Source organism: Phyllobates terribilis, unplaced genomic scaffold (assembly GCF_046119375.1).
Source record: "Phyllobates terribilis strain yellow unplaced genomic scaffold, ASM4611937v1 Scaffold_4__5_contigs__length_816908805, whole genome shotgun sequence".
NCBI classification, from domain to species: Eukaryota; Metazoa; Chordata; class Amphibia; order Anura; family Dendrobatidae; genus Phyllobates; species Phyllobates terribilis.
In genome coordinates, this window is record NW_027362764.1 from 292,414,030 (window position 1) to 292,439,145 (window position 25,116).

Consider the following 25,116-nt stretch of genomic DNA (forward strand, 5'->3'; position numbering starts at 1 on the left):
GGGTGGCATCCAGCATGGGGCATTATAAGGGGGAACAGCCTGCATGGGGTATTATAAGGGGCATAGGGTACTTGAAGTGCTCTCAATCTGCGCTTGATATCTTGAAATTGGGCGCGTCTCCTTTGAATTGAACCTCCACAGAAAAATCAGGATAGAAGGACACTCTCGCCCCCTCTATACATAAGTCATTAGCAGACCGCGCCAATTGTAGGATTTTATCTCTGTCACGAAAATGCAGCATTTTGATTAAAACTGTACGTGGCAGTGCCCCAGGCGGTGGAGGTCTGGTGGGGACTCTGTGTGCCTTCTCAATAGCGAACATTTTAGAGAATTTATCTTTTCCAAAGGATTGCAGCAGCCATTTCTCAAAAAAGTCCACCACCTCTCTGCCCTCTGCTTTCTCAGGCACACCCACAATACGCACGTTATTTCTTCTTAGGCGATTTTCAAGATCATCCGCTTTGTTGAGTAAATAGTTAATAGAGTCAGTAGCTGTTTTAAGTGTTTTAGTCATAGGAGACACAGTATCATCCAAATCCCCCACTCTGCCTTCTGTTGCTGTGAGGCGCTCCCTCATTTTCTGCATGTCATGGCGTATATGAGATATGTCCACTTTCACAGACCCTATGTGTTCAGTGAGATCAGCTTTACTATGTGAGATGGCCAGCAGCACATCTTTTAAAGTAGGCTCATCATCCTCTGCCAGTGAGTCAGCACCACTGGTAACCTGAGCCTCTCTGCTGGGGGTAGTTGTTGTTTTAGCAGCCTGCACATTCCTCTCATGTGCCTCCCCTGCTGCCCTCTCCACATCCCCCTCAGTTACCGTGCTTTTTAATGACTGCACATTCCGGTCGGGTGTAAGCTCCTCAGCTCCTCCGCCATGCGCATATTTGGAGAGCCTGTTCACCACCTCCATGCGCTTCTCCCGCTGCCTTGGAGTTTCAGTTCCCGCCTCAGAGGCCACGGCACCATTTTGGCCCTCGTCCTGTGATGAGCCAGCCGCCTGCCTCTGCTTGCTATCTCGCCGGGTCATCTCGTTCTGCACCACCGACTGCTCCCCCGCACTCCTGAGACCCCAGGCCACCTGGTGAGATCTTTTAGAAGCAATGATTCCCTCGGGCAGGAAGGATTACAGGACAGGGTTATAGGAGCTCTTCTGCCTCACGTCTACTCACATGCCCGGCCAGGCCACGCCCCCTGAAACGTTCATACTTTAAAATGAAGCCCATACACTTCCAATCATTGTCTTCTTTAACCCCTTTATAGCCCAGGGCATACTAATACTTATCTGCGCCCTGGGACTTAAGAGCCAGATACGTGTTCGTACGCACTGTTGATTTTGCCCGCAAACAAAATTTTAGCCAATTTCTTTTTTTTTCACAAATAAACACAAGTGGTATCGAAGAAATTTTACCACTATCATGAAGTACAATATGTCACGAAAAAACAATCTCAGAATCAGAGGGATCCATTGAAGTGTTCCAGAGTAATTACCTCATAAAGTGACAGTGGTCAGAATTGTAAAAATTGGCCCGGTCATTAACGTGCAAACCACCTTGGGTAATAAAGGGGTTAAGGCATCTTGTTCAATAAAGCAAAATATGCACTTCAATTTGTAAACTCATTGAATATTGTGCAAAGTTTATAAGGCACATCTATCCATAGAACAACAAAAATCAGAAATAAGAACTGCTTTTTGTCGTAATAATTGTTCGTTCCCTATTTATTTTGCATTACTATATATTGACTTGCCATATCGTATGGTAGTGCATATTATGGCCATAAATATGCTTCTGTACAGGGTGGGCCATTTATATGGATACACCTAAATAAAATGGGAATGGTTGGTGATATCAACTTCCTGTTTGTGGCACATTAGTATATGGGAGGGGGAAAACTTTTCCAGATGGGTGTTGACCATGGCGGCCATTTTGAAGTTGGCCATTTTGGATCCAACTTTATTTTTTTCAATGGGAAGAGGGTCATATGACACATCAAACTTATTGAGAATTTCATAAGAAAAACAATGGTGTGCTTGGTTTTAACGTAACTTTATTCTTTCATGAGTTATTTACAAGTTTATGACCACTTATAAAATGTGTTCAAAGTGCTGCCCATTGTATTGGATTGTCAATGCAACCCTCTTCTCCCACTCTTGACACACTGATAGCAACACCACAGAAGAAATGCTAGCACAGGCTTCCAGTATTTGTTGTTTCAGATCCTGCACATCTCGTATCTTCACAGCATAGACAATTGCCTTCAGATGACCCCAAAGATAAAAGTCTAAGGGGGTCAGATCGGGAGACCTTGGTAGCCATTCAACTGGCCCACGACAACCAATCCACTTTCCAGGAAACTGTTCATGCCGGAATTCTTGGACCTGACACCCATAATGTGGTGGTGCACCATCTTGTGGGGAATGTGCCATCTTCAGTGCATAAAGAGGGCAACACATCATCATGTAGCAATTTCAGATATCCAGTGCCATTGAGGTTTCCATTGATGAAGAATGGCCCCACTATCTTTGTACCCCATATACCACACCATACCATCAATTTTTGTGTTCCAGCAGTCTTGGAGGGATCTATCCACTGTGGGTTAGTGTCAGACTAATAGCGGTGGTTTTGTTTGTTAACTTCACCATTCACAAAAAAGTTTGCCTCATCACTGAACATAATGTTCTGTGTAAACTGAGGGTCCTGTCCCAAATTTTGTTTTGCCCATTCTGGAAAATCAGTGCGCCGATCTGGGTCATCCTCGTTGAGATGCTTCAGCAGCTGGATTTTGTAAGGTGCCATTTGTGAGTAGCTAATATCTGCCGAATGGATGTTCGGCTGATGCCACTCTCCAGTGACATGCGGCGAGTGCTACGCGCTGTCGGCTCTTGCTGAATGAAGCTAGGACAGCAACTGATGTTTCTTCATTAGTGACAGTTTTCTTGCGTCCACATTTTGGCAAATCCAACACTGAACCTGTTTCACGAAATTTGGCAAGCAGTTTGCTAACTGTAGCATGGGAGATGGGTGGTCTCGTAGGGTGTCTTGCATTGAAATTTGCTGCAATTACCCAAGTACTGCGTTCACCAAACATCAGCACAATTTCTATCCGCTCCTCACGTGTTAACCTCTGCGACATGTCAATGGCTGTAAACAAAGAGAAACTTGTAAATAACTCATGAAAGAATAACGTTATGTTAAAACCAAGTACACCATTGTTTTTCTTATGAAATTCTCAATAAGTTTGATGTGTCACATGACCCTCTTCCCATTGAAAAAAATAGAGTTGGATCCAAAATGGCCGACTTCAAAATGGCCGCCATGGTCACCACCCATCTGGAAAAGTTTTCCCGCTCCCCTATACTAATGTGCCACAAACAGGAAGTTGATATCACCAACCATTCCCATTTTATTTAGGTGTATCCATATAAATGGCCCACCCTGTAGATGCTCGTGTAGACTCACCTTCAATGGTCCGATGGGCCCTGGTACAAAATTTTGACCTGGACCCCCCACACGCACACCTCCCCGCCCCATCTGCCCTCGCCTGTTGGTCAGATGTATGGGTCCTTGTAGCATTCTAAATCCTATAAGGACATACGAGTTGCCCCCCTCCTCCATTATGTAGTTATGTCCCCCATCCTGGGCTCCTTCCTACTATATATGTCCCTCATCCTGGACCCATCCTGGTATATATATGTATATATTATGTCCTCTATCCTGGTATATATGTTCCCCATCCTGGCATATATGATCTCCATGCTGGTATATATATACCCCATCATGGGCCCCATCCTGTTATATATGTTCCCCATCTTGGTATATATCGTCCCCATCATGGTATATATGTTCCCCATCTTGGTATATATCTTCCCCATCCATCTTCCCTATCCTGGGCCCATCCTGTTATATATGTTCCCCATCCTGGTATATATGTTCCCCATCCTGGTGTATATGTTCCCCATCCTGGTGTATATGTTTCCCATCCTGGTGTATATGTTCCCCATCCTGTTATATATGTTTCCCATCCTGGTGTATATGTTCCCCATCCTGGTATATATGTTCCCCATCCTGGTGTATATGTTCCCCATCCTGGTGTATATGTTTCCCATCCTGGTGTATATGTTCCCCATCCTGCTATATATGTTCCCCATCCTGGTGTATATGTTCCCCATCCTGGTGTATATGTTTCCCATCCTGGTGTATATGTTCCCCATCCTGTTATATATGTTTCCCATCCTGGTGTATATGTTCCCCATCCTGGTATATATGTTCCCCATCCTGGTGTATATGTTCCCCATCCTGGTGTATATGTTTCCCATCCTGGTGTATATGTTCCCCATCCTGTTATATATGTTCCCCATCCTGGTATATATGTTCCCCATCCTGGTGTATATGTTTCCCATCCTGGTGTATATGTTTCCCATCCTGGTGTATATGTTCCCCATCCTGGTATATATGTTCCCCATCCTGGTGTATATGTTTTCCATCCTGGTGTATATGTTCCCCATCTTGGTATATACAGTTATATGAAAAAGTTTGGGCACCCCTATTAATCTTAAGCTTAATGTTTTATAAAAGTTGGTGTTTTTGCAACAGCTATTTCAGTTTGATATATGTAATAACTGTTGGACACAGTAATGTTTCTGCCTTGAAATGAGGTTTATTGTACTAACAGAAAATGTGCAATCGGCATTCAAACAAAATTTGACATGTGCATAAGTATGGGCACCCTTATCATTTTCTTGTTTTAAATACTCCTACCTACTTTTTACTGACGTACTAAACACTTTTTTTGGTTTTGTAACCTCATTGAGCTTTGAACTTCATAGCCAGGTGTATGCAATCATGAGAAAAGCTACTTAAAGTGGCCACTTGCAAGTTGTTCTCCTGTTTGAATCTCCTCTGAAGAGTGGCATCATGGGCTCCTCAAAACAAGTGTCAAATGATCTGAAAACAAAGATTATTCAACATAGTTGTTCACGGGAAGTATACAAAAATCTGTCTCAGAGATTTAACCTGTCAGTTTCCACTGTGAGGAACATAGTAAGGAAATGGAAGAACACAGGGACAGTTCTTGTTAAGGCCAGAAGTGTCAGGCCAAGAAAAACATCAGAAAGGCAGAGAAGAAGAATGGTGAGATCAGTCAAGGACAATCCTCAGACCACCTCCAGAGAGCTGCAGCATCAACTTGCTGCAGATGGTGTCACTGTGCATCGGTCAACTATACAACGCACTTTGCACAAGGAGAAGCTGTATGGGAGAGTGATGCGAAAGAAGCCGTTTCTGCAAGCACGCCACAAACAGAGTCGGCTGAGGTATGCAAAAGCACATTTGGAGAAGCCAATTTCTTTTTGGAAGAAGGTCCTGTGGACTGATGAAACCAAGATTGAGTTGTTTGGTCATACAAAAAGGCGTTATGCATGGCGGCAAAAAACACAGCATTCCAAGAAAAACACTTGCTACCCACAGTAAAATTTGGTGGAGATTCCATCATGCTTTGGGGCTGTGTGGCCAATGCCGGCACCGGGAATCTTGTTAAAGTTGAGGGACGCATGGATTCCACTCAGTATCAGCAGATTCTTGACAATAATGTTCAAGAGTCAGTGATAAAGTTGAAGTTACGCAGGGGATGGATCTTTCAACAAGACAATGATCCAAAACACCGCTCCAAATCTACTCAGGCATTCATGCAGAGGAACAATTACAATGTTCTAGAATGGCCATCCCAGTCCCCAGACCTGAATATCATTGAACATCTGTGGGATCATTTGAAGAGGGCTGTCCATGCTCGGCGACCATCAAACTTAACTGAACTGGAATTGTTTGGTAAAGAGGAGTGGTCAAAAATACCTTCATCCAGGATCCAGGAACTCATTAAAAGCTACAGGAAGCGACTAGAGGCTGTTATTTTTGCAAAAGGAGGATCTACTAAATATTAATGTCACTTTTCTGGTGAGGTGCCCATACTTATGCACCTGTCAAATTTTGTTTGAATGCAGATTGCACATTTTCTGTTAGTACAATAAACTTCATTTCAAGGCAGAAACATTACTGTGTCCAACAGTTATTACATATATCAAACTGAAATAGCTGTTGCAAAAACACCAATTTTTATAAAACATTAAGCTTAAGATTAATAGGGGTGCCCAAACTTTTTCATATAACTGTATGTCCCTTATCCTGGGCTCCTTCCTGGTATATATAGCCCCCATTCTGCTGCTGTTCTTTAAATCATAGAAAGAAAAAGAAATTATTCTACTCACCTTGCCTCTACGGTGTCCTCTGCTGAAGCTGGCAGCTGACTTCAGGGAGCACATGTAATGTCTGATGGTCTCATTGTTAGTGTATGCGCTTGGAAGATAACACATTAGAAGTTTCCCACCGCCACACGAGTAGTAATAGCGAGAGGGCATACCTGTATTTATTCTACATGACATTGCAACTCGTAATCACAAAAAAATCTCATACTTTAACCCCTTTAAAGCCCATGACATACTAATACGCGTCAGTGCCCTGGGCTTTAAGAGCCTGACCCGTATTAGTATGTCATCGCGATCGCGCGCGCACACAGGCTGTGCGGGCGCGATCGCCGCCGGGTGTCAGCTGATTGTCACAGCTGACACCCGGTACTATGTGCAGGGAGCGGTCCCTCACCGCTCTCAGCACATTAACCCCCGCAATGCTGCGATCGAAGTCGATCGCAGCATTGCGGAGGCAAGGGGAGGTGATCGCAATACTCACCTCCTCTTCCGGCCTCCAGCGTTGTGTGCCGCGGCTTCCCGGGTGTTGCCATGACGACCCGATGTCGTCATGACAACATCCGGGTCACCAGACAGCAGGAAGATTGTTTGGACATGCGCAGTGCATCTCCAAACTATCTTCTCCCTGTCCAGTGCTGACTGCCTGCATGGCACAGGGATGGTGCTCCATCCCTATGCTGTGCAGGCGATCAGAATAAAAAAAGTGAAAGTCCCATAGTGGGACAAAGTAAAAAAGTAAAAAAAACTCCCAAAAAGTGAAAAAAAAAAAAAATTGTAAAAATATTTAAAAAAAAATAAAAAAAATAATCCACTAAAAATAAAAATATAATGTACCCATCAATAAATATTATTGTGAAAAAAAAACAAACAAACAATAAAAGTACACATATTTGGTATCGCCGCGTCCGTAACGACCTGGCCTATAAAACTGTTCCACTAGTTAACCCCTTCAGTGAATACGGTAAAAAAAAAAAATAAAGAACAAAGCAAAAAACAATGCTTTATCATCATACCGCCAAACAAAAAATGGAATAACACACGATCAAAAAGACGAATATAAATAAAAATGGTATCGCTGAAAGCATCATCTCGTCCCGCAAAAAAAAAGCCGCCATACAGCTCCATCATCCGAAAAATCAAAAAGTTACAGCTCTCAGAATAAAACGATGCAAAAGAATCATTTTTTCTATAAAATAGCTTTTATTGTGTAAAAGCGCCAAAACATAAAAAACGATATAAATGTGGTACCGCTGTAAATGTACTGACCCAAAGAATAAAGCTACCTTATCAATTTTACCACACCCGGAGCAGAATAAAAAAATGTAAAAAAACACAATTCCTGAATTGTTGGTTTTTGTTTATTCTGCCTCCCAAAAATAGGAATAGAAAGCGATCAAAAAATGTCACGTGCCTGAAAATGGTACTAATAAAAACGTCAACTCATCCCGCAAAAAACAAGCCATCACATGACTCTGTCGGCCAAAATATGGCGATGCAAAAACTAGATTTTACAAAATATGTGTCTTTTAGTGTGTGACAGCTGTCAATCATAAAAACCCGATATGATTCTGATATCGCTGTAATCGCACCGACCCGAAGAATAAAGTAATCTCACCACTTATACCGCACGAGGAACGGCGTAAAAAATAAACGCTAGGGCTGGGGTTGGGGTTGTGCTAATGTTAGGGTTGGGATTGTTTTTTTTTTCAAAAGTAAAAAAAAAAAAAAAAAAAGATGACGATATGGCGACTAGTGTTGAGCGCAAGTGCTCGCTACTTGAGTTTGCATCGGGTGCTCGGGTATGCACTGAGTATCGCGGGTGCTCGAGTCTCCGCCCCATATTCTTCGCGGCCAAAAAAACCTCGCGGGGATTGCCTGCCATGCACGAGCGATCCCCGCATGTTTTTTTGGGGGTGTCTAATAACCGTGAAACATGCGGGCGGGGACTCGAGCATTTCACTTGAGCACCCGTGATACATAGTGCATACCTGAGTACCCGATGCAAACTCAAGTAGCGAGCACTTGCGCTCAAGACTAATGACAACTTATTCAATATGATGACCTAATGTTATCAAATTCTGTGTCGTACCTCTGGGTTCAAAATGTTCACTATACCCCTTAATAAAATCCTTGAGGGGTATAGTTTCCAAAATGGGGTCACTTGTGGGGGAGCTCCACTGTTTAGGCACACAGGGGCTCTCCAAACGCAACATGGTGTCCGCTAACAATTTGAGCCGATTTTCCATTCAATTTGTTAGCGGACACCATGTCGCGTTTGGAGAGCCCCTTATGTGCCTAAACAGTGGAGCTCCCCCACAAGTGACCCCATTTTGGAAACTAGACCCCCCAAGATACCAATCTAGATGCATAGTGAGCACTTGGAACCCTCAGGTGCTTCACAAATTGATTCGTAAAAATGAAAAAGTGGAAAAAAAAATACTTTTTCATTTTTACGAATCAATTTGTGAAGCACCTAGGGGTTCCAAGTTATCACTATGCATCTAGATAGGTGCCTTGGGGGGTCTAGTTTCCAAAATGGGGTCACTTGTGGGGGGTTTCCACTGTTTAGGCACATCAGGGGCTCTCCAAACGCAACATGGCGTCCGCTAATTATTCAAGCAAATTTTACAATCAAAAAGTCAAATGGCGCTCCTTCCCTTCCGAGCCCTACCGTGCGCCCAAACAGTGGTTTTTCCCCACATATGGGGTATCTGCGTGCCCAGGGGAAATTGTGCAACAAATTTTGGGGTCCATTTTTTCCTGTTACCCCTGCGAAAAAAAAAAAAAAAATTGGGTCTAAAGTAACATTTTTGTGGAAAAAGTAAAATGTTCATTTTTTTTTCACATTCCAAAAATTCCTGTGAAGCACCTGAAGGGTTAATAAAGTTCTTGAATGTAGTTTTGAGCACCTTGAGGGGTGCAGTTTTTAGAATGGTGTCACTTTTTGGTATTTTCTGTCATAAAGACCCCTCAAAGTGACTTCAAATGTGATGTGGTCCCTAAAAAAATGGTTTTGTAAATGTTGGAAAAATGAGAAATCGCTGGTCAACTTTTAACCCTTATAGCTCCCTAACAAAAAAAAATTTTGGTTCCAAAATTGTGCTGATGTAAAGTAGACATGTCGGAAATGTTATTTATTAACTCTTTTGTGTGACATATCTCTCTGATTTAAGGGCATAAAAATTCAAATTTTGAAAATTGCAAAATTTTCTAAATTTTCACCAAATTTCCATTTTTTTCACAAATAAACGCAAGTGATATCGAAGAAATTTTACCACAATCATGAAGTACAATATGTCATGAAAAAACAATCTCAGAATCAGGGGGATCCGTTGAAGCGTTCCAGAGTAATTACCTCATAAAGTGACAGTGGTCAGAATTGTAAAAATTGGCCTGGTCATTAACGTGCAAACCACCCTCGGGGGTAAAGGGGTTAAGCAAGGTTTTGATTTTATGTTGACCCACATTCACAGCTCTCCTGGGCTGCCTGTTGGACATCCCTGCATTAAAAAATGTGTTCAAACTTTTAACTGGTACTGGGTTAAGCTCCGACAGGAGAGTCTACAGTGATACCTACATCAGTATTTATCACTGCTGATAACATTGCACAGCAGGTGCGGGGGAGCTGCACATTTTACCCTTTGCATTTCAAAGGATGAAAATCACAATCACATCCACAGCAAAAACTTACTTGCCACATTTCTCAAACTTGCAAGTTTTGTCAATTAATGCTGTGGATATTTTTTACAGTCTGTGCATAAGGTTTCTGACAATGTAAAACGCAGCTGCAAATCTGCAGCATATTTGTTCAGTGGGAACATAGCCTAAATCGTCCATAAGAATAAAACAAATAAGGAGGGAAATAATTTCTTTTTTTTGCAGTTATGTTAAATACAAAGCAAACATGAGTGTGAATTGAGCCTTATATGTATGCTTGGTTGTGAAGTATATTTTCATCATTCTTTCACTAACTTATCCCTATTCTTTTTTTTTCTCTACAGGTTATTTTTGAAGCCCTACACAATCAGGAACCACGTGGTTATGTGGTGGGTTGGATCATTGCCATCAGCTTACTAGTCGGGATCCTCATATTTCTTTTGCTGGCTGTACTGCTGTGGAAGGTGAGCTACAAAGAAACCCTGAGGAAATGAGATGCTAATTGTAGTTATGCGAACCCATCCCAGGCTGATTCCAATGCATGTAGGAGTTAGATTTATGTTAAGTGGTTAATGAAAAGTTATCCTTGCAATGGACTGGCTACACCGAAATAAGTCATGTCGTTTTTTGGGATGTTAGGTTTCCTTTTCGGGCAATATCTTTAACCACAGACTTGTCTCAAGTAATGGGCTGCTTCGTTTCATTTTCAGATAGACGCAAAAATAAAAATTTGGAGCGATAGATATCTGTAAACAAGTATAAGGCCACGGCCCCACTATCAGTATTTGGTCAGTATTCGGTCAGTATTTTTTCTCAGAAGTGAGAGCCCAAACCTGGTGAGGAACAATCAGAGAAAAGGTATAATAGAAACAAGTCACTAATTCTGCATTTATCATCCACTCCTGGTTTTGTCTCCTACTCCTGAGAAAAAATACTGACCGAATACTGAGCAAATACTGATAGTGGGGCCATGGCCTTAAATGCCGCTCCTGCTGCAATTCTTTTTCCATTTTTTACAGAATGTTTACTAATGAACTGTAAAATTTTCCAACCACATTTATTTTTGATCTGAAATGCAGGCAAATACTCTCTATATACTGTTTTGATAAGGCCACGGCCCTACTATCAGTATTTGGTCAGAATTCAGTCAGTATTTTTTCTCAGGAGTGGGAGACAAAACCAGGTGACGAACAATTGGAGAAAAGGTGCAGCTCGAAAATTGCGCACAAATATTGCGACATTTGGAATTTACTAGCCAGTCTCATCCAGCAATGCCAATATAGGCTAGCATAAGTGGATGGGGCATTGCTGCTCCTGGCTGTCAAATTCATGAAAAGCTGCCTGGGATACATTTCTGGTGAATGCCAGTTAAAGGTGCACCTAATTCATTAAGCAGTGTGCGTCTTCAAATTAGTTGCATTGTACTATATAGATCCCCTTTATTAAGACTTTCACGTGCAACGCTAGTCTTACTGAATCGGCCCCATAGACTACTCAAACTAGCATTGGGTTATATTACAGAAGCCCATTATTGCCTACCTACTAAGCAGCAGCCATGCAAATGAAAATGATTATTTACAGAGTTGTAAAAATACTTAAAATGTTAGGTTATGCTATATATTCCTTATTCTTTTTTTACTTGAGGTAGGACATGTACAGTACTTCAAAGGGTATGTGCAATGTTGCAAAATATGTTTTTTGTGGTTTGTTAGAATCAAAAATTAAAAAATGGAGCAACTTTGAAGATGTTAATGATTAGAATTTTACAGGAGTTTTGTGTGCACCTCAGTTGGACACCTACAGTGCATTGTGAAAGTATTTGGCCCCCTTAAACTTTTCTACCTTTTGCCACATTTCTGGCTTCAAACATAAAGATATAAAATTCTAATTTTTTGGGGAAGAATCAACAACAAGTGGGACACAATCATGAAGTGGAACGAAATTTATTGGATATTTTAAACTTTTTTAACAGATTAAAAAATGAAAAGTGGGGCGTGCAATATTATTCGGCCCCCTTGAGTTAATACTTTTGCTGCGATTACAGCTGCAAGTAGCTTGGGGTATGTCTCTATCAGTTTTGCACATCGAGAGGCTGAAATTCTTGCCCATACTTCCTTGCAAAACAGCTCGAGCTCAGTGAGGTTGGATGGAGGGCGTTTGTGAACAGCAGTTTTCAGCTCTTTCCACAGATTCTCCATTGGATTCAGGTCTGGACTTTGACTTGGCCATTCTAACACCTGGATACGTTTATTTTTGAACCATTCCATTGTAGATTTTGCTTTATGTTTGGGATCATTGTCTTGTTGAAAGATAAATCTCCGTCCCAGTCTCAGGTCTTTTGCAGACTCCAACAGGTTTTCTTCCAGAATGGTCCTGTATTTGGCTCCGTCCATCTTCCCATCAATTTTAACCATCTTCCCTGTCCCTGCTGAAGAAAAGCAGGCCCAAACCATGATGCTGCCACCACCATGTTTGACAGTGGGGATAGTGTTTTGAGGGTGATGAGCTGTGTTGCTTTTACGCCAAACATATCGTTTTGCATTGTGGCCAAAAAGTTCGATTTTGGTTTCATCTGACCAGAGCACCTTATTCCACATGTTTGGTGTGTCTCCCAGATGGCTTGTGGCAAACTTCAAACAAGACTTTTTATGGATATCTTTGAGAAATGGCTTTCTTCTTGATACTCTTTCATAAAGGCCAGATTTGTGCAGTGTACGACTGATTGTTGTCCTATGGACAGACTCTCTCACCTCAGCTGTAGATCTCTGCAGTTCATCCAGAGTGATCATGGGCCTTTTGGCTGCATTTCTGATCAGTCTTCTCCTTGCTTGAGATGAAAGTTTAGAGGGACGGCCAGGTCTTGGTAGATTTGCAGTGGTCTGATACTCCTTCCATTTCAATATGATCGCTTGCACAGTGCTCCTTGAGATATTTAAAACTTGGGAAATCTTTTTGTATCCAAATCCGGCTTTAAACTTCGCCACAACAGTATCTCGGACCTGCCTGGTGTGTTCCTTGATCTTCATGATGCTCTCTGCACTTGAAACAGAACCCTGAGACTATCACAGAGCAGGTGCATTTATACAGAGACTTGATTACACACAGGTGGAATCTATTTATCATTACCAGTCATTTAGGACAACATTGGATCATTTAGAGATCCTCACTGAACTTCTGGAGTGAAAGTAAAGGGGCCGAATAATATTGCACGCCCCACTTTTCAGTTTTTAATTTGATAAAAAACTTTAAAATATCCAATAAATTTCGTTCCACTTCACGATTGTGTCCCACTTGTTGTTGATTCTTCCCCCCAAAAAATTTGAATTTTATACCTTTATGTTTGAAGCCAGAAATGTGACAAAAGGTAGAAAAGTTCAAGGGGGATAAACACTTTCACAATGTACTGTATGTGCCTCCATGGCTGCATACTGCAAAAAACTGTAGGTTTGATCCTGCAGTCACATTTTTTTCCTTTCCCCTGTACATTTTTCTTATTCAAAAAATACATCTTTAGCAAGCAGTAGAGGACAGACAGAAAAAAAATTATGACTGCAGAATCAGAATACACTGGGTTTGTTGGTAAACACACAGGTCTATAAACTACAAAGAAGCAAAGTATAAAAACAGTAGGAGACATTCAACCAAAATTATTTGAAAAATAGCTTCATGGGTTTTTTTCCCAGCATACATTGGAGCAATAAAAATATGGTTGCAAAAGTGGCTATTCCCTTTGAAGGGTATTCTCGGATGTACAGCTTTGGTGAATTGACCAGTCAAATACTTATAAAACTTTGTGTGTTTCTTGGGATGTTAGATACACCATGAATTCTTTTATATTAATAACTGTGGTAGGAAGTTGCATAAAAACTCTTGAAATACTCACACACTGAGATTAGGTGTTAGCAGCTAAGAAGCCATTGTAAAAATGTGAAGCTTCTTAGCTGGGAAATGGGACACTTTAAAATGATTCTGTGTGGAATCAGGACCTTATAGAATATAAATTAGAAAATACTGTGTGCTTTTTTTATTAAGGAACTTAATCCAAGCTGATCTGAAAACCCCATAATAGAGTTGCTTCTGCTATGTCTTCTGGCATTCTCTTGAATTCCTTTGGCTGATGTGTTTGTGAGAAAAGAACATTCCTATATTCATTCCTTGATTTTGCCTTTGTGGATATCCTATTGCTCATTTTATTGTTACTCATTTCCCAATTTCTGTTCTTGGAAGTAATTAATGGGCAATAATAAATGACACCCCAGCCACGTTGCATTAATGAGGGAGTCAAGTCTTTTTACAAATCATCTGTGTCCAGTTTCAGGTGAAGGAAACGGAGTTCAGAATAGAATACAGAATAGTTCATTTCGTCTGTTTAGCTTAGAATGCTTGGATGAACTTTTATAGCTGTAAATGTTATTTTCAGCTGCATATGTACCATGTGGAAGTTCTCTACAGTAAATTATTATGGAAAAACAAGGGCTATCACATCTCCTGCTGGAATGCATTAGATGCATGAATATACTTGATGACTCCGAAATACAGATGAAAAAGAAGGTCTCTAGGAATACAAGATATAACACTTTATTGGCAATGTTATTTTTATGTTGTATGAGAATAATCCTATCCTGTTACAGAGATGCTAAATAAGTAGTATTGGATACATTAGACTGCAATACTTTCTTATATAAAGTATAGAAAGTGTGCGTTATGGTCTAGGAATGAATGTCATTAAGGTTGTATTAAAGTTTCATGCTGGGGCATACAAATCTTGTGGCCCCATAGCAGTTGTCGTAATAGGGCCCACCACCCTTCCTTGAAAAAAAAAAATTGGCGGGGTCACTGGAAAGCATACCTCACGACATTGCAGCCCTTACAAAGTAATTTTAATCCTATTGAAGCACCTTAGTGTTCCAACACACTAAGATACCCTTTTCATGGCTCCCATAAAGTATGATGCCAACAAAAGTTCCCCCAAACATCGTATGATAACCCCACAGTTAATTCCTCCACAGTACCCTCCACACGTACACAGTGATGGTCCTACCAAACCCCCCATAAGAAATGATACCCCCACAGTGACCCCAACACAGTATGATGCCCTCACATTGACCCAATACAGTATTATGCTCCTATAGTGACCCCAATACAGTATAATGCTCCCCAGTGACCCCAACAGAGTATGATGGTCAAAACACAGTATTAGGGCACCCACAGTCACCCTCACACAGTAGGATGGCCCTGACACAGTCCTCCCAAATAGTATGAGGCCCCCATAGCCCTCCATACAGTATAATGGCACACACAATATGATGGACCCCACACAACCCTCCCACAGTATAATGGCTCGCACTCAGTAAAATGGCCCCACCACATAGCCCTCCATACAGTATAATTGTTCCCCAAACAGTATTATGGCCCATCACATAACTCTCCAAACAGTATTATGGCCCATCACATAGCCTTCCAAACAGTATAATGGCCCCCACCTAGCCCAGCAAACAGTATAAGGCCTCCACATAACCTGCCAAACAGTATACTGGCCCCCACATAGCTTGACAAATAGTATAATAGCCTAGCCCACACATAGCTCTCCAAATAGTATAATGGCCCCCCTACGTAGCCCTCCAAACAGTATAATTGGCCTCCTTCTAGCCCTCCAAATAGTATATGAACCAGAGAGACCATAGGTATTTTCAAAACCCCAAAGTAACATAATCAAAACACCATATGTTAGACTAAAAAAGATCAATGCTTTATTTATATATATTTTTTAAAAAGATAACACATAGGTATAAATAACATGTGTGAAAGGACATAACATGGGCATGTGAGGCAGCAGGGGGTAGATAAAGACACAGCTGGTATCCAATTCACATTGGACCTATAATAGGTCACATAGTCCAACCCATACAATCCATAAGTCACAAACAATGTGTGCAGAAAAAGTTATAGAAAAAGTTATAATGACATAGATCAAGTGACCTGTAACAAGTCACAGCATAGACAACCATCAAAAGTTTTTTCAGCAACACATAAAGTACAAGCATCACATGGAAAGGGTTAAGTAAGGCATACTTAGTGAAAGTAAACAGATAACCAGCAGTGGCAGGGGAGGCCCTCCAAATAGTATAATGACCCCCATATAACCCCTCAAACAGTATAATAGCCCCCACATAGCCCTCCAAACATTATAATATGCCCCCACACAACCCTTCATACAGTATAATGAACCCTACACAGCCCAAGACAGTATGGTGGCCCTGCAAGTAGTACTGTATAATGGTCCCTACATAACCCTCCAAACAGTATATTGACCCGCACACGGGCCACCACACAGTATAATAGCCCCCACATCACCTTACAAATAGTGTAAAGCCCCCCACATAGCCCTCCAAATACTATAATGGCCCACAACTTAGCTCTCCAAGAAGTATAATGGCCTCCACAATGTACTACAGAGATAGATGTAATATTCATCTATCTCTGTTCACCCGATGCTCCGGTTTGAAGCGCTTCACAACTCTGCACAGCGGGTGTGGTGTAGTGATGTCATCATGCCTGTTACGCTGAGATGTCAAACGCACAAAGAGAATAATGGAGGAGGGAGCTGAAGCCACCTTGTTCCATCATTCATTTCAACTGTATCTGCATTCAAGATGCAGATACATTTGAAAGTGTTATACTGGGCAGTGGAACTCTGGTGCTGGCATCACCCCCCCAACTCACAAGCCCTATAGTGGCCACGTAGTCTGCTGCTATTAATGGTACTCCACTGGTTTCATGAAAAAGTTTGATACTTAAAGGGGTTGCAGAACTGAAAATTCAGCATCAGATTCTTTTGTTAAAAGCCTTGTCTTTATTTAGCAAAAAAACATGGAAAAATGGAAAAGTCGCAACCTCACATCCAAATAAACCTTAAAATATTGTGCAAATGCGTTTCAGACAGCTGTCTATATTCATTGCAATGATTAACTACAGTCATCTGAAACACGTTTGCACAGTGTTTTAAGGTTTACCATAGAGTTGTCATCTCAAGTTACAAGAATCTTGTTACACCCGCAGGTGGCACACGTGGTTCGTAGACTCACTGTGCCGTGGACCGTGGAGAGCCTGGAGGGCTAATCAAGCACCCGACTCTTCGCTAGAGCCCCTGATGGTGGGGTTAGGCTTGGCTCCAGATGGACGCCAGGTTCTACTCAAGGGCGACCTTGGACACACGGCAGCTGACCCTCAAGGAAGTATGCAGGCACTGGCGGGCACTGCTGTTATCCATAAACGACAGATGCTGGCGGGCACAGCTGATATACAGAAACGTCAGGTGCTGGCTGGTACGGCTTCAGCGATAGGAACAGATAGAATCCAGTTCAGACAGGACAGACCGAAACAGCTTCAGGGAGAGCTATGTCACTGTCAGGTGCGGACAGGCAGGGAACCGCAGGTGCCCACAGGACAGACAGGACCCGGTTCACATGGAACAGGCAGGGTCAGGTTTGCACAGGACAAATACAAGGACAGGTACACACAGGACCGACAGGGTCAGATTCATACAGGATACTTACAATGAAGAAGCAAGTGTACACACTGATCAATAATGTTGCACAGCAACAGGTGGAAGTGTCTTAAATACTAAATGCCTCCCAGTATTAGGAGTGTGCGAACTGTCTCTTTAAGAAACAGGAAGTGCACACGCGTGCACCCTAAGCATGTTGCCAGGAAACATACACAACAAGTAGAGGACAAGGAGCTCACTGCACAGCCCGGGCTGGTGAGAATGTTGGTGTCCCTGCATGGTGGGGGTAGGGAATCCATGCAGAGACGCAGGCAGTGGTGTTACAGATCTCAGCTTGAAATTGTCTGTCTGGAAAGAATTAATATTGTTACTCAAGGGAGCAATGTATATTTAAGTGGAATAGTTCTATATTCCATGTAAGGATGATCTCTGATCAGAAGTATACTTTTGTTTGGGTAAAGGAAAAAAAAAGCAATAGAGCAGAAAAAGGGACACAACAGAATGGCAATCATAAGGAGGTATACAGATAATACAGTTGGCATAACTTTTTAGTATTAGAAAAAAAAAAATGGTATACAGACATATAGTTCTGTTATATGTGTATGGTGTGAATAAAGCATTAGTCAGTTATAACTCTTTTCACAATTTCCATATAATAATATAAATTACTTCTTTCACTTAATGAATTAGGCACGTCTTACACCAGCGGTGCCTTCATTAAGACTGGCATACAAAGTGTCAGTCTGAATGAATCAGGCCCTATGTCCCTGTGCTTACTAACTCGGTACGGCACCCAACTTTCCATGTGTGTGATAAACCTTACCTCTCCTGTGCTCACTAACTCAATACAGCATCCAAATTTACATGTGTGTGATAAACCTTACCTCATCTATGCTCACTATCTCGGTATGGCACCCAACTTTCCATGTGTGTGATAAACCTTACCTCACCTGTGCTCACTAACTCGGTATGGCACCCAACTTTCAATGTGTATGATAAATCTTACCTCACGTGTGCTCACTAACTCGGTGCGGCACCCAACTTTCCATGTGTGTGATAAACCTTACCTCACCTGTGCTCACTAACTCGGTACGGCACCCAACTTTCCATGTGTATGATAAATCTTAGCTCACCTGTGCTCACTAACTTAGTACGGCACCCAACTTTCCATGTGTGTGATAAACCTTACCTTCTCCTGTGCTCACTAACTTGGTACTGCACCCAACTGTCTCTTAATAAATTAGGCACGTCTTACACCAGCGCTGCCTTCATTAAGACTGGCATACAAAGTGTCAGTCTGAATGAATCAGGCCCTATGTCCCTGTGCTTACTAACTCGGTACGGCACCCAACTTTCCATGTGTGTGATAAACCTTACCTCTCCTGTGCTCACTAACTCGGTACGGCACCCAACTTTCCATGTGTGTGATAAACCTTACCTCGCCTGTGCTCACTAACTCAGTATGTTTGTAAGCTGACCACTGCACGACCCCTGTTCAACACTTTTCTTTTCTTTATGCCCAGTCTGTTTTACTTTACTTGGGTGATACCCTGCATCTGGCCCAATTTGTAATTATCTGATAAAGATGAGTCAGAGGCATCTCCCCTCTGCTTAATACCTGAATCCATTGGTCTACCTATACATTGTGATTAGTGAGTCTGCTGACGTAGTCAGCGCAGTGAGTGTATCACGCAAGTGTGTCAGACAAGTGTGATGTATTGAATTAGACCTGAATTGGAACAGAAGGAAACTGGATACCCAAGCAAAGTAAACAATGTTCTTTTTTTTCACTCCACTCTTCATCTTTCCCTCCATCCTCCCCTTTCATCTCACCTCCTCCTCAGAACTCAATATACATTCCTGTGTCTCCAAACACAGACAACCACCTCATGACCTGTCCTGCTCCCTTCCTGATTCCCTGCTCCTTCCCACTGCCGGCGACATCTCTCCAAATCCTGGTCCTCCTCACCACATCCCTACAGTCACTTCTACCTCTCATCCATGATCTATCACAAACTCACGCAACCTTTCTAACCTTATACCCATTTACCCACCCCTTACTTCCCCAGTCCCACTAACAGGAGCTCTATGAAAAGCTCTCTGCATCTGCAGTAAACTTTCCTACATCCATGATCTTTTCATTGCTAACAAACTTTCCTTCCTAGGCATCACCGAAATCTGGCTCACCCCCTCTGACACAGCCTCTCCAGCTGCACTTCCGTACAGTGGATTCCATCTTTCTGACACCCCCACTCCAGCGGCAAACATGGTGGGTGGAGGAGTAAGTTTTCTCCTGTCAGATAACTGCTCCTTCACCCAAATCCCACTGCCGCCCTCCGTTACTATCCCCTATTTTGAGGTGCACTGTGTGCACATCTACTCCCCCTCCAACCTCCAACTGACTGTCATTTACCATCCCCCAGAGCCAGCCACTACTTTCTTCAACCACTTCACCATCTGGCTACTTCACTTTCTTTCCGCTGACATCCCCACTATCATCATGGGTGACTTCAACATCCCCATTGACACTTCCCTTTCAGCTGTCTCTAAGCTTGTATCCCTCACTTCCTCCTTCGGCCTTGCTCAATGGTCTTCTGCACCCACTCACAAAGATGGCCACACACTGGACATCATCTTCACCCACCTCTGTTCCTTATCTAACCACTCTAACTCGCTTCTCCCTCTTTCTGACCACAGCCTACTTACATTCTCTTCCCTCTCCTCTCCAGTTCCACAATCCCCACTCCACAAACTTGCACACCCTCGCAGAAATCTCAAATACCTTCACCTACGCTCACTCTCTGAAACCATTAGTTCCTTACATGATGCAGATGTTGCTGCCGCTTTATATAACACCACAACAGCTGCAGCTCTCAATTCGGTCAACCCTCTCACACATTACAAAGCTCGCACAATCAACAGGCAACACTGGCACGCCAACCTGACTAAAGAACTGCGACGGGCCTCCAGAGTTGCTGAGCGGAGATGGAAAAGGTCCCACTCTAACGAGCATTTCATTGCATTCGAGCAGTCCCTTACTAATTTCAAGTCGACACTCACTGGAGCAAAACAAACCTACTTCTCATCTCTCATATCCTCCCTGTCTCACAACCCTAAGCAGCTATTCAACACTTTCAATGCTCTTCTCTATCCCCCAGCGCCTCCTTCCTCTCATCTCAGCGGAAGACTTTGCCTCATTCTTCAAGGAGAAGATTGACACTATCAGACAAAGCTTTTGCCTAAAGTCCCCACAGCCCCACCTCATATCTACTCAACCCTCCTCCTCCAAAACCAACCTCTCCACCATTATGGATGATCAACTTTCTTCTTTACTCTCCCAATCACACCTCACCACCTGTGAACTTGACCCAACCCCGTCCCACCTCATTTCTAACCTTACCACAGTCTTCATCCCAACCCTAACCCACCTTTTTAATTTGTCACTAACAACTGGTGTCTTCCCCTCATGCTTCAAACATGCCACGATCTCACCCATCCTCAAAAAGCCCTCCCTAGACCCATCCTCTCTGACTAGTTATCACCCCATATCACTTCTCCCCTATGCCTCAAGACTACTGGAATAGCATGTCCATTTTGAACTGTCCTCCCACCTCTCCTCTTGGTCCCTCTTTCCCTCTTTGACCGCTTACAATCTGGCTTCCGACAGCACCATTCCAATGAAAGTGCCCTGACTAAAGTCACCAACGACCTACTAACTGCCAAATCCAAGCGACACTACTCTGTTCTCCTCCTCCTGGACATGTCATCTGCCTTTGACACAGTTGATCATTCCCGCTTGCTACAGACTCTCTCATCTCTTAGCATCACAGACTTGGCCTTATCTTGGATCTCTTCATACCTAACAGACCAGACGTTCAGTGTCTCCAACTCACACACCACCTCCTCACCTCGCGCCCTATCTGTTGGTGTCCCCCAAGGTTCAGTTCTAGGACCCCTTCTCTTCTCCATCTACACCTTTGGCCTGGGACAGCTCATAGAGTCCCACGGCTTTCAGTATCACCTCTATGTTGGTGACACACAGATCTACCTCTCTGAACATTATATAACCTCCTTACTAACCAGAATCCCACAATGTCTGTCCGCTATTTCATCCTTCTTCTCTGCTAGATTTCTAAAACTTAACATGGATAAAACAGAATTCATCATCTTTCCACCATCTCACGCAGCCCCCCCATCTAACTTATCCATCATAGTCAATGGAAGCCCACTCTTCCCAGTCCCGCAAGCTCACTGCCTCGGTATAACCCTGAACTCTAATCTCTTCTGCAAATCACATATCCAAGCACTTTCTGCTGACTCCATCTCAAAAATATCTTTCGGATCCACACATTCCTCAACCATGAATCTTCAAAAACACTAGTGCACATCCTCATCGTCTCATGCCTCGACTACTGCAACCTCCTGCTCTGTGGCCTCCCTTCTACCACTCTCGCACCCCTCCAATCTATACTAAACTCTGCTGCCCGACTAATCCACTTTTCACCCCGCTATTCTCCAGCCTCTCCTCTCTTTCAATCCCTTCACTGGCTCCCCAATATCTAGAGACTCCAGTTCAAAACCCTAACCTTGACATGCAAAGCCATTCACAACCTGTCTCACTACATCTGTGACCTAGTCTCCCAGTACTCATATGCACGCAACCTCCGATCCTCACATGATCTCCTTCTCTACTCCCCTCTTATCTCCTCTTCCCACAATCGCATAAAAGACTTCTCCCATGCATCCCCTCTACTCTGGAACTCTCTACCCCAACATATCAGACTCTCGCCTACCGTGGAAACCTTCAAAAGGAACCTGAAGACCCACCTCTTCCGACAAGCCTACAACTTACAGTAACCCTTGCTCCACCATACCACTGCACTACCAGCTCTACCCTCACCTACCATATCCTCACCCATCCCTTGTAGATTGTGAGCCCTCGCGGGCGGAGGCCTCTCTCCTCCTGTACCAGTCACTGACTTGTATTGTTTAAGGCTATTGTAATTGTTTTTGCTATGTATAACCCATTCACATGTAAAGTGTCATGGAATAAATGGCGCTTTAATAATAAATAATAATATCAAATAATTAAAAATCACCACCCACTCGCGCTATACAATTGCTAGAAGAAATGCAGCTGTTGGTAGTAGAGCAGGTTTCGTGTGATCACCTGCCTGTGGGAATAAATGTAGTAAATGGAGTATATACTACTGCGCTCGCAGACGTCAAAGATAAATGTCTGAAAGAATCTAGAACACCAGGGTAAACATATGTCAGGAGTAATCCGGCTAATGCCGTAATAGACCTACCTACAATAGTGTCAATAATAAAATGGAAAAAAAAAAATCCCTGCACCTGCAATCCCCTATTGTGCTGCTATAGGGATCACAAAGACAACTGATAAAACCATCCAATTAGACACTACATATGAACCAATGCAGTTGATAGCACAATGGTTAAAGTACCTGTTTAGTTTGCTTTGTCCTCTTATATTATGCTGGGTCCTGGAATCCCCGTATAATGCCTGGCGGTGAAAAAGTCTGTAATGGGAGCGTCCTCCCAGACATGCCCCTTGCCGTGAATCTTCAGCAGGCGCTCGACCTGCTGCGTGCCCTGGCCGGAAGCTACGCCACTAGCTGATGCCGCACATGGGGGGGGGGAGTGGTTAGAATCACGTCACTGCTCAGAGAGCCTCAGAGCGGCCACAAAATCCAACGCGTATCGAAGGAATCACTGTCCTTCTTCTTCAGGGAGTCCTCCTGGCCGGGGCACGCCGCAGGTCGAGTGCCTGCTGAAGATTCATGGCAAGGGGCATGTCTGGGAGGACGCTCCCATTACAGACTTTTTCACCGCCAGGCATTATACAGGGATTCCAGGACCCAGCACAATATAGGAGGACAAAGCAAACTACACAGGTACTTTAACAATTGTGTTATCCACTGCATTGGTTCATATGTAGTGTCTAATTGGATGGTTTTATCAGTTGTCTCTGCAGGGATTTTTTTTTCATTTTATTATTGACACTATTGTAGGTAGGTCTATTATGGCATTAGCCGGATTACTCCTGACATATGTTTACCCTGGTGTTCTAGATTCTTTCAGACATTTATCTTTAACGTCTGCGAGCGTGGTAGTATATACTCCATTCACTACAAATAATAATAATAATAGACACAGACATACAGTGAAGGAAATAATTATTTGATCCCTTGCTGTTTTTGTAAGTTTGCCCACTGACAAAGACATGAACAGTCTACCATTTTAAGGGTAGGTTAATTTTAACATTGAGAGATAGAATATCCCCAAAAAAATCAAGAAAATCACATTGTATAAATTAGATAAATTTATTTGCATTTTGCAGTGAGAAATAAGTATTTGATCCCCTATAAACCATTATGAGTTCTGTCTCCTACAGACCAGTTAGACGCTCCTAATCAACTCATTACCTGCATTAAAGACAGCTGTCTTACATAGTCACCTGTATAAAAGACTCCTGTCCGCAGACTCAATCAGTCAGACTCTAACCTCTACAACATGGGTAAGACCAAAGAGCTTTCTAAGGATGTCAGGGACAAGATCATAGACCTGCACAAAGCAGGAATGGGCTACAAAACCATAAGTAAGACGAGAGTGAAAAGGAGACAACTATTGGTGTAATTGTAAGAAAATGGAAGAAATACAAAATGACTGTTAATCGACATCGATCTGGGGCACCATGCAAAATCTCACCTCGTGGGGTATCCTTCTCATCAAGAGAATGCCAAGAGTGTGCAAAGCAGTCATCAAAGCAAAAGGTGGCTACTTTGGAGAACCTAGAATAGAAGACATATTTTCAGTTGTTTCACACTTTTTTGTTAAGTATATAATTCCACATGTGTTAATTCATAGTTTTGATGCCTTCAGTGTGAATGTACAATTTTCATAGTCATGAAAATACAGAAAAATCTTTAAATGAGAAGGTGTATCCAAACTTTTGGTCTGTACTGTATGTGCGCAACCCTCATCATCAACTACAAAAAATGTCTGATTGCTGTGCTTGCCAACAAGGGTTTTGCCACCAAGTATTAACTGTTTTTTGCCAGAGGAAAATTCGAAATATTGGCCTACTGAAATGTATGTTCAGTAAATGCACTCAATACTTGGTCGGGGCTCCTTTTGCATCAATTACTGCATCAATGCGGCATGGCATGGAGGCGATCAGCCTGTGGCACTGCTGAGGTGTTATGGAAGCCCAGGTTTCTTTGATAGCAGCCTTCATCTCGTCTGCATTGCTGGGTCTGGTGTCTCTCATCTTCCACTTGACAATACCCCATAAGTTCAGGCGAGTTTGTTGGCCAATCAAGCACAGTGATACTGTTCTTTTTAAACCAGGTATTGGTGCTTTTGGCAGTCTGGACAGGTGCCAAGTCCTGCTGGAGAATGAAATTTCCATCTCAAAAAAGCTTGTCTGCTTAGGGAAACATGAAGTGCTCTAAAATTTCCTGGTACATGGCTGCACTGACTTTGGTCTTGATAAAACACAGTGGACCTACACCAGCAGATGACATGGCTCCCCAAACCATCACTGATTGTGTAAACTTCACACTAGACCTCAAGCAGCTTGGATTGTGGCCTTTCCACTCTTCCTCCAGACTCTGGGACCTTGATTTACAAATGAAATGCAAAATTTAATTTCATCTGAAAACAACAC

The 25,116-nt window shown here is 42.7% G+C and overlaps 1 protein-coding gene across 2 annotated transcripts in view; it reads left to right on the plus strand.

Moving 5' to 3' along the window:
• ITGA9 (integrin subunit alpha 9) overlaps positions 1–25,116 on the plus strand; it is a 636,829-nt gene that overhangs the window by 595,197 nt on the left and 16,516 nt on the right. For both annotated transcript variants that reach the window (XM_073678319.1, XM_073678318.1), the window contains exon 27: positions 10,264–10,383. In XM_073678319.1, coding sequence (XP_073534420.1) covers positions 10,264–10,383 — 120 coding nt within the window. The remainder of the gene's footprint in view (positions 1–10,263; positions 10,384–25,116) is intronic.